The sequence below is a fragment of the Suricata suricatta genome, chromosome 7 (genome assembly GCF_006229205.1).
Source record: "Suricata suricatta isolate VVHF042 chromosome 7, meerkat_22Aug2017_6uvM2_HiC, whole genome shotgun sequence".
Taxonomy (NCBI): domain Eukaryota; kingdom Metazoa; phylum Chordata; class Mammalia; order Carnivora; family Herpestidae; genus Suricata; species Suricata suricatta.
This window is the reverse complement of record NC_043706.1, coordinates 71,582,771-71,594,110: the sequence shown is the minus strand read 5'-3', so window position 1 is coordinate 71,594,110 and position 11,340 is coordinate 71,582,771. Positions and strand designations below refer to the sequence as shown.

Here is an 11,340-nt window from a genome sequence, read left to right as displayed (position 1 = left end):
GCAATTCTCAGCTTTCTAAGTGCTTTTTCTTTGGAATGTAGTATTTATTACTGTTAAAAACAACCTGTTACTCACTTTAGATAGTATTTTTAAGACCTCCATGCAGAATTTAAAGATAAATGATATATGCACAGTAAAGCAAATCAACAAAGCTAGAAGTTTGCATTAAAAGAAATTAAAAATGATAACCCCATGACAAGAATGATCAAAGTAAAAAAAAAAAATGAGGTCTGAGTTACCAATGTAAAGAGTGAAGGAGGAAAACTGGATACGGACTTGCAAAAAAAAAAAAAAGAAACTAGACCCCTATCTTACGCCACACACAAAAGTTAACTTGAACTAGAGACTTAAATATAAGGCCAGAAACTATAAAACTCTTAGAGGGAAACATAGGGGGAAAGCTTCTTGATATTGGTCTTGGAAACGATATTTTGGATATGAAACCTAAAGCACAGCAACAAAAGTAAAAACAAACAACTGGGACTGTATCAAAGTAAAAAGCTACTGCACAGTAAAAGATTATCAGTACAGCGAAAGGTCATCTATCGAATCAGAGAAAGTATCTGTGAACCACATATCTAATAAGGAGTTAATATCAAAATTAATATAAGCGACTCACATAACTGGATAGCAAAAAACCTCAAATAATCCAATTAAAAATGGACAAAGGACTCGAACAAATATTTTTCTAAAGAAGATATTGGAATGGCTAATAGGTACATGAAAAGGCGCTCAAGATCATTAATCATCAGGGAAATACAAATCAAAACCACAATGGGGTACCATCTTACAACTGTTAGACTATTATCAAAAGACAAAAGACAAAAAATGCTAAAAAGGAAGTGGAGAAAAGAGAAACATTGTACACTGTTGGAGGGAATGTAAACTGGCACAGCAATTATGGAAAACAGTATGGAGGTCCTTCAAGAAATTGAAAACAGAACTACAATATGATCTGGAAATCCCACTTCTGGATATGTATTGGAAGGAAATGAAATCAGGAAAGAAAATGAAATTGAAGAGATATCTGCACTTCCACGTTCACTGCAGAATTATTTCCAACAGCCAAGACATGGAAAACAACCTGTGTCCACTGACAGATAAATGGATAAACTCACATGTGCGTGTAGACATACACACAGACATTCTCTCTCTCTCTCTCTGAATAGAGTATTATTTGGTCATGAGAAAAAAGGAAATCTTGCCATTTATGACAATATGACTGATCTCTAGGGCATTATGCTATGTGAAGTAAGTCATACAAAGGAAGACAAATACTGTATGATCTCATTTAAATGTGAAATCTAAGGAAATCAAACTCATAAAAACAGAGAAGAGAATGGTGGTTGCCTAGCGGAAGCAGGGAGGAGAAATCAATGAAGGAAGGTACAAGCTTCTAGTTAGAAAACAAATAAGTTCTAGGGATGTAATGTACTGGATGGTGACTAGGGTTAAGAATACTGTATTTGAAAGTTGCTAAAAGAGTAGCAACTTAAAAGTTCTCATCATAAGAAAAAAATATCACAACTGAAGTTATGATGGATGTGTTTAAACTTAATGGTAATCATTTCACAGTATATACATATATCAAATACATAGTACATCTTAGACAGTGTTGCATGTCAATTATATTTCAATAAGGTTAAGAAAAATTTTTAACTATATATGGAGAGAGAGAGAGAGAATGAATAAATGAATGAATGAATGAATGAATGAATTAGTGAGCTGGAAGCTAGGTAAGAAGAAAGTACCCTGAATGCAGCACAGACAAGAGATCTAAAAACAGAGAAGAGAGGATAAGAGATGGGAAAGTCAGAGTGAGAAGATCCACCACATGGTTACTCATAGTTCCAAAAAGGGAGACAACAGATGGAAGGAATAAAGGCAATTTAAAGAGTTTTAGAATCGATAAAAGTCACTGATTCATAGATTTAAAAATCCCAATTAATTCCAACTAGGAAAAAGATACCTCCCTCTAAATACATCACAGTAAAACCACTGAGTACTAATGACAAAGATGAAGGAAGTCTGTTATAGATAGGATAACTAAGCAAGTCTTCTCTGAGGATTTGATATTTAATCAGAGATCTGGATTAGAGCATCATAGGGTGAAGGAAAAAGAAAAAAATGAGGAAGAATAAAAAAATGGGAGTAAATTGGGCACAAAGTGGTAGGAGTGGGAGGTAACTGACAGAGGCAGGACCAGAATATATAAAACCTTAGAAACCACAGTAAGGGCTTTGATTTTGACTTTTTAAGTAACAGGAAGAAGTCAATGGAGGTTTTTAGCAGGGGAATGACATCTATTTAATGTATTAAAATGTTTACTCTGGTACTATTTGGAGAAAAGGTTATAGAAGGATAAGAATAAGAAATTATGTGAATGGTAGAAGGCCAGTGACAAAGACTGAGCTAGAGATAATGCTTACTTAGAACAGAAGCTGCCAGTAAGGGTGGAAAGAAGTAGATGTCTATTAGAACATCTATCAGAACAATAGGTAACAATTACTGAGTACTTCCTATATGCTGCACATTGTTCTAAACACTTTATATAGATTTACATTTTTAATTCTATTAACAATCCTGTGAAACAGGTAATCTTATTCTCATTTTGCAAATGAGAATACACAAAGAGAGGTGAAGAAAATGATCCAAGATCACAGAGCTGGTTAGTGGTAAAGCCAAACCATTTGGATTCCTCTGCTTCTGGGCTTCACCAATGAGACAGAACTCTTAGTGACAGAATGTACACGGAAGGAAAAAGAATATGGGCAAAGAAAACAGTATATTAAGTGTAACCCCTGGATTTCAGGCTGATGCAACTGGATGGACAATGGTGCTACTTACTGAATGCACTGCAAAAGGCTGAGTTTATAGAAAATGAGTTTAGTTTGGTAGAGGGTGAGCTTCAGCTGCTTTTAAAGAACCACAAAGAGATGGCAAGTAATCCAGAAGTTTAAATCAGAAGCCAATACTGGTGATACCAAGTCAGCACTTAAAAGATAAGCCATGGATGTGAATATGACCACCCAAGAAAAGATAGAAAGTGAAAACATAAGACTAAGCAAACTTTAAGAAATTCCGTATGTCCAGGGACACCTGAGTGGCTCAGTCAGTTAAGTGTCCAACTCCTATTTCAGGTCCGGTCACAATCTCATGGTTTGTGAGTTCGAGCCCTGTATGGAGCTCTGTGCTGACAATACCAAGCCTGATTGGTATTCTCTCCCTCTCTCTCTACCCCTCCCCACCTGCTTGCTCTCCTCTCAAAACAAATAAAACTTAAAAAAAATTACTTATGTCTATATGAAAATTGAGAAAGTAAACAGGAGAATGTAAACCAACAGAAAAAGGCTATTCCAGGTTGCTAAGAGATAAAGGTATCTTATTTTTCCTCAAGGTAGTTCCTCAAGTTTAAAAAGGCAGAAAGGTACTGTAGTCTCAACAATTTTAAATAAAAACTCATAAATGACATAGAAGAAGAAAAAAAATTTAACATTAAAAAATATCTTAACATTTTTTGAAGCACTTAACTATCAAAATATTTGACACTGACACCTAAAAACATCATTAAGGAGTTTTCAATATTTTAGCTTTTACCACATAGCACAGTTAAAAATATATTTTATTTACACATACATAAAAAACTTATTCTTACCTGTATAAAAAAAGATCTTTGGCAAGTCTCTTGGGTCCAATGATTTTAAAGATAATTTCATATGTTTCAAGTGCCTTTCGATGAACTCCACCTGGTAATGCTGGATGTAGACATTGAGCTAGGCGTTTGCCTATAGTCAGCTTTTTGGGTACTACCTGGTACTTTGCATTATTTTGTAAAACCTTGAAGAAAACATTTTAATTCAGCTGAGAAAAACAAAAATGTTGCATCTTTTATTTCCATTTTCTAGCATAGAATTATCAAAAATCCTTATAGGACTTTTTTACACTCTAATAAGTTATAAAAGATGTCAAAAAAACTCTTGTTTTAGTCAATTACATCTATCAATATACACCATATTTAAAATTAAAACAGGATGTAAAAAAATTATTTTGTTAAAAAAAAAACCCCAAACCCCTCCATGTTAACAGAAATACCATTTTTATTTAAAATATCACAATATTTTGTCAACATTTTTATTCAGAAGAGGCAGTGATTTTGATTTTTACAAATCTTTAATGTCAATCTACTTTTGATACACTCTCTGAAAGATATGAAGGAAATGACCTCAACATAAACATGTTGCTGGAGAGAGAGGACCACTGCTTTAGGATGTCATATGATAGAAGGAATTCTAATGCTTACAAGAACCTACATAAGATTATAATTGCCCATTTGTTTTTACTAACCTAATTTCCCAGGTGGACCAATCACAACCATGTTTACTCAAACATCACAGTTCTTTAGGAATAATGGTCAGAGTAGAATTTATAGAAGATCCTACTTTACAAACCACCCAAAGGAGATGAGTTACTTAAGTAACAAAAGAACAACTTACAAATAAGTTCTTCAAAGTATTATAGTAAAGTGTTGATAGAACACACAGAATGAGAACAGTATCATATCCTAGAATTGGATTTAGAAGGAATATAAGAAAAGTCCTTTATCTTACAAAATAAAGAACTAAAATTAAAATACATAAAATAGTCTCCCAGAGGCAGTACAGAAGAAAAGTCAGGACTGACCTCTAGGTTTATAACAAAAGTGGAGGCTCTAACTGAGGTCCACTTAAACACTTTCTTCTTCTTCTTTTTTTTTAAGTTTACTTATTTTGAGAAAGACATAAAGAGTAGGAGCAGGGGAGAGCACAGAAAAAGGGAGAATCTCAAACAGGCTCCACGCAGCCAGCGCAGAGCCCAGATGGGGCTCAAACTCATGAGACCATGAGATCATGACCTGAGCCAAAATCAAGAGTCGGATGCTTAACTGACTGGGCCATCCTGGTGCCCCTACATATAACATTTTCAAAGTTCTTCCCACTGCAAGTTTTTAATTGTCTTAAATTAGATGCAATGAATGCAAATAAAGTTAAATCTAGAAATGAAGAGCAAATTAAGGGCAAAACACTGGCAAGACCATAACTATAAAACACATTTTTCAACTAGCTGCTTCCATGTCCAAAGTCTTATTCTCAATTTTAAAACAATAGCCAAGAGCCAGTACTTACATATTTTAAATTTACTTATTTAGTTTTAGTAATCTCTTCACATGCAACATGGGGCTCAAACTCAAGACCCTGAGATGAAGAGTCACATGTTTTTCCAGCTGAATCAGCCAGACAGCCCAATATTTGCATATATTTTAAGGAGAAGTACAATTACCTCTGCAGAAAGAAATTTAATGATCTATAACATAAAATACTTTAATAAAAAATTATATTAATACCAAATAAAAATTTAAAGGAAAACATAGCATGATTTTATTTCTTATAGCACCATTTTCTAAAAATTTAAAAATTTCTTTTTAAAAACAATTTTAATTGAAAAAATGTATGAGGTGAAAATGTAATATATTAATAAACAACATTTTATATTAAAACATGTATTCAGACTATTTTGAACAAATTTATACTAAATATAATCCTTGCCTGTTCACAACTTTAAGTTTTCCCAGTGATTTACATATCTTTCTCTGTGTTACCTGAATACAATAAAATACAAAAACTACTTATGTACTTAATTAGGCCTTTTGATTTCCACATTTAATAAATTGCTTCTAGGAGTGTCTGGCTGGCTCAATTGGTGGAGCATGTGACTCTTGATCTCAGAATGAGTTTGGGCCTCATGTTGGGTATAGAGATTACCTAAAATCTTTAGGGGCACTTCGGTGGCTCAGTTGGTTGAGTGTCAGACTTTGGTTTAGGTCATGATCTCATGTTTGGGGAGTTCAAGCCCCATGTCAGACTCTGCACTGATAGCTAGGTGCCTGTACCCTGGTTTAGATTTTGTCTCCCTTTCTCTCTGTCACTCCCTTACTGTATCTCTTTAAAAAATAAATATTAAAAATAATAAAATAAAATTAAAAAAAATAAGCTGCTTTAAAACATAACTCCTAGTAAGTCTTCAGAAAGAGACTGGGTGTCTCAGTTGGTTAAGTGTCTGACTTTAGCTAAGGTCATGATCTCCCACTTCATGAGTTCGAGCCCTCAGAGCCTGGAACCAGTGTTAGATTCTGTGTCTCCCTCTCTCTTTGCCCCTCCCCTGTTCACTCTCTCTCTCCTTCTCTCTCTCTCAAAAATAAACATTAAAAAAAAAAAAGAAAGAAAAAAAGAGACTCTTCAGAAGAAAGAACCTAACTACCTTTAAGCATATCCATACTGTTTCTTGAGGATATTATAAAAAATCTGATAATTTATCAAACCCCAAATGATAAATGTTAGAAGTAAACATGTCAAACAGAAGTTTGTACATCTAATCCTAAAATAAATCCTGGCACATGAGAAAATAAAGTTTTTTGGGAAGACATTAAAGTAATTACCTATAGTATGTATGAGGTTAAGCAATAGTGGACTTGCTTATTAGGATAATTTCTTTCCTAATAATTGTAAGTTACGCTTTAAAAGTTACTGGGAGAGCTCTCATTTCCTATCTTCCCCCCCACTCCATTTAATATTTAAAAACATTCCAATTCAGTAAGAGCTGCTAAAAAAAAAAAATCCCTCCAAAATTCCCCAAATCAAAGCTCTGAGGTAAGAAAAGTTAGATCTAAGAAAACAAAAAACAGTGTAAAAATGTAAATGAGTTAAACTATAATGCCACCATAATAGTGGATTAAAACCAGACATGTTAAGAGGAAATATTCAAGGCCAAAATCCAAGGCCTAAGTGACTACTTGTCACTTTTACAAAAAAGTACTGAATATATCTAAGAAATTGCTTGGATACAAAATTTTCCTTCCTCCTACATAACATTTGTAAAGCATATAGCAAGTTACCACTTTCTGCAACAGTTTTTAATTTTGCTGTCAGGAACTCTAGAACCATATCTGTGCTCAATTACAGCAATTTGTTAGCCTTCAGAGTTAGCATATTTGCTTTCTAGTCTTGTGTTTTTAATGGCAATGATGGAATAACAATATTTTTTAAGTACTTTTGTTGTTTTGGCTTTAAAAATATGCCTGGCTATTCAGATACGCAATTCATGAAGTAAAATAGCAGTACCAAAAGTAATTCTTAGCTTTGGTTACGTTTTTACAATTCTTTACTTCAAGCTTTACAGAAATTCAGTTAGTAGAAACTCAGATCTCTGAGTTTCTGGACATACCTTATTAAGTTTTCCAAGTGCCGATATCAAATCTGCCCATTCACTGGAATATTCAAAATTCTTTAGTGCTTTGTCAACTGCGGCTACATAGTTTCTGTATTTGGAGTCACTCAGTAACTCCAGCTCTTCTGTGTTCATCCTCCCACAGCGTCCCACTAGAGACCAGTTCCAAAGTCATGTAAAATCATTACCTATAAAAAGTTTGCAGAAGGAAGCAGTTACAAAGTAAAGTATTAAAATGGGTTCTTTTTTTCTAGCTACAAAAGTACTGGCCAACTTTAAATATGTTTCGTGAGTGAGAAGTGGTCAAAACTGGTCACCTAGTATGCAAAAGTCAAAGTATACACTTGCTCTTTCCCATGAAATGGAAAATGGCTGTGAGAACAAAGGGACATAAAAGAATAGCAAATATTTTGGTACTTATTTCAGTTTAAAAATCATGTTATTTCTCTCATATTTTCTGATACAATATTTGTGATAGAAATACTCCCCTACTTTGTTTTGATACTTAAATACATGAAGACTTGAAACATCAAGGCCCTGCATAGATAGACAGACAGATGGATGGATAGACAGATGGATAAATGGATAAATAATTGAAAAAAATGTATGACTTGGAGGGGTGCCTGGCTAGCCGGCTCAGTTGGAAAAGCGTGTGATTCTCGGGGTTCCGAGTCTGAACCTCACATTGGGTGTAGAGATTCTTAAATAAAACTTAAAAAAAAAAAAGATTTGACAGTCATCTCATTTTATTAGGCAATAAATGAGCATACAGCATAAAGGAACATCAACTATTCAGAATCTGACCTTACTTTTGATAAAACTGAAAAACACACATGGTAGTTTAGAACATGTTCAGACATTCTTTGATAATGATTTCAAAAAAGGAGTTCTAAATCTTCTAGCCCCTTGGGCTGGATTTTGTGACTCAATTCTAACAAAAATAGCAAGGCAAAAGTGACAATGTGTCATGGTTAAAACTATCATAAAGGAACTTGAGATCCTCCCTCACCCTCCCTAAACTAAGATCATTAGCGCTGGGGCCACATCGTGAGAACACTCACAGGAGCCCTATGCAGAGGTTCCTGTAGTAAAGAACTGCAGCTTTCCGCCAACAGCCATGTGAGCGAGCCATTTTAGAAGCAGATCTCTCATTTCCAAGCAAACCTTGATTTGACTGCAGTACCAACCAACATATTGACTGTAACTTCATGAAAGATCCTGACACAGAGCTACATAACCAAAGTCTCTCATACTCATGACCTACAATAATCTTGCTGATTTAGTCCTCTCCCTTGAGGGGTAATTTGTTATACAGCACTAGATAACTAATAGAGTAGTAATAAAGATATAAAGGAGGCTCAATCAACTTTGGCCCAATGTGGCCTTTCCTCCAGTATTTTTGGCATCCTGTTAGACTTTCAACTAATTTTGTACTTTTCTTTAGAGCTAGATTCATGGATGTGGAGAAGGGTCTAAAAATGGGACTCAGAGTATGCCAATATGATTAAATGAAAGGTAAAAATAATCATTTCAACAAATGGTTTTGGAATAACTGGATACCCACATGTAAAATAATAAAGTTGATTCCTTCCTCATATCTACAGAAAAATCAACTGAAAATGGATCATAGCTCTAAATTTAAGTTATAAAAGTCTTAGAATAAAATACAGGAGTACATTTTTGTGGCCTAGGGCTAGGTAGTCTTCTTAGAAATAACATTAAAAACATCACAAACAACAACAACAAAATAAATTGGACTTCATCAGAATGCAAAACCTTTCTGTTGTAAAGGATATGGCCACAAAGTGAAAAGCAGACAGCACCTCCAGGGAAGATGGTGGAGTAGGATGACCCTAAGCTCACCTTGTCCTATGGATACAGCCAGATAATAAACACATTAGTGTAAGTAACTCAAAAAATGACCCAGAGACTGGCAGAAAAAACTCTCTGCAGCTAAATATAAAGAAGAGGCCATATCAAAGAAGGTAGGAAGGGTGGTGACAGATCAGGAGCTAAACAGACTCATGGGACTTTCCGAGGGAGGTACGGAGGGACACCCCAGGTACAAGAGAGGAGAGAAACAAACTTTTACATCAGGGAGACTGAATGGGGAAGATGAACCCCGAAATATTTGGTTTTCAAAATGAGAAGAAATAAGAGCTGAAAAGTTCCTGAATCTAGGGAAAAAAACAGAAATTGAGATCCAGAGGCACAGAAAACCTCTGACAAAATCAACTCAAGGAGGTCCATACCCAGACACACAATCATTAAGATGCCAAAAAATAGTGATAAAGAGGGAACTTTAAAAGCAGCAAGAGAAAACAGTTATATACAAGGAAAACCCCATACGGCTATCACCTGATTTTTCAGCAGAAATATTGCAGGCCAGAAGGTAATGAGCATGACATACTCAAAGTGCTGAAATAAAACTGCAGCCAGGAATACTCTAGCTAGGCCATAATTTAGAAAAGAGAGATTAAGAGTTTACCAAACAAAAGTTAAAGGACTTCATAACCACTAAACCAGCCCTATAAAAAATATCACACTGGACATTTTTAAAAATGTTTTTTATTTATTTTTGAGACCGAGAGAGACAGAGCATAAGTGGGGAGGGGCAGAGAGAGAGAGAGACACAGAGTTGGAAGTAGGCCTCAGGCTCTGAGCTGTCAGCACAGAGCCCCACGTAGGGCTCGAACCCACGAACGTGAGATCATGACCTGAGCCAAAGTCGGAGGCTTAACCAACTGAGCCACCCAGGTGCCCCCTACACAGGACATTTTGAGTAGAAAGGAAAGACCATAAGACCATAAGTAGGAATAAGTAGGAAACCCAAAAGCAGTAAAAATAAGTATATCAACAAAAATCAGTCAAGAGATTCACAAAATAAAAGCATGTACGGTAAGACACCATATACCTAAAACATGAGGGGGAGAGGAGTAAAGAATGGGTAAATGATCCAAAACCAAAATCAACAAGAAAACAGTGGTCTCAAAGGACACCCTGGAGAAGATGAACCTAACAGATATATTCAGAACATTCCATCCTAAAACACCAGAATATGCATTCTTTTCAAGTATACATGGAACATTCTCCAGGAGAGATCACTTATTAGGGCACAAGTCTTAATAAATTAAAAAAGACTGAAGTCATACCATGCATCCTTTCTGACCAGAATGCTAAGAAACCAGAAATCAATTCACAAGAAAAAATCTGGAAAAAGCACAAACACATGGAGGTTAAATAACATGCTACTAAAAAATGAATGGAACAACCAAGAAATCAAAGAAAAAATTTTAAAAAATTCAAGAAGACAAATGAAAACACAACAGTAAACAACAAAAGTAGTTCTAAGAAAGAAGTTTATACCAATACAGGTTTATCTGAAAAAATAAGAAATATCCCAAACAACCTAAACTTACACCTATGGGAGCTAGAAAAAGAAGAAAAACAAAACCCAAAGCCAGTAGAAGAAAGAAACAATAAACATTAGAACAGAAATGAACAAAATAAAAACTAAAAACAAACAAAAGAACAGATCAATGAAACCAGGAGCTGGTTTTTGAAAAAATTAATCAATGAAATTGACAAACCTTTAGCTAGACTCATAAAAATAAAAAAAATTAAAAATGAGGATTCGTACACGGATAGAAAAGAAGAGAAACAACAATTGACACTACAGAATTACCAGGGATTATTGGAGAATATTATGAAAAAAATTACATGTCAACAAATTAGACAACCTAAAAACATATAGCGTCCCAAAATTGAATCATGAACAAAGAGAAAATGTGAATAGACTAATTACTAGTAATGAAACTGAATCACTAATTAAAAAATTACTAACAAACACACATCAAGGACCAGGCAGCTTTACAAGTGAATTCTACCAAACATCGGGGGGGGGGGGGGGGGGGGGGGAAGAGTTAAATACCTATTCTTCTCAAACTTTTCCAAACGTGAAGAGGAAGAAAAGCTTCCAATTCATTCTATTAGACCAGCATTATACTGCTGCCAAAACCAGATAAAAACACTACTAAAAAAGAGAACTACAGGTCAGTATCTCTGATGTACATAGATGGC

At 34.8% G+C, this 11,340-nt stretch overlaps 1 protein-coding gene across 5 annotated transcripts in view; it reads right to left on the bottom strand.

Moving 5' to 3' along the window:
• The window catches only part of DOP1A (DOP1 leucine zipper like protein A), a 117,903-nt gene that overhangs the window by 77,543 nt on the left and 29,020 nt on the right, over positions 1-11,340 (bottom strand). For all 5 annotated transcript variants that reach the window (XR_003911210.1, XM_029945490.1, XM_029945492.1 and 2 more), the window contains exons 2-3: positions 7,258-7,448; positions 3,656-3,837 (exon numbers count right to left, since the gene is read on the bottom strand). Coding sequence is in view for 4 of the 5 variants with exons in the window: in XM_029945490.1 (XP_029801350.1) it covers positions 3,656-3,837; positions 7,258-7,395 (320 nt within the window). In the remaining variant the exon portion in view is untranslated. The remainder of the gene's footprint in view (positions 1-3,655; positions 3,838-7,257; positions 7,449-11,340) is intronic.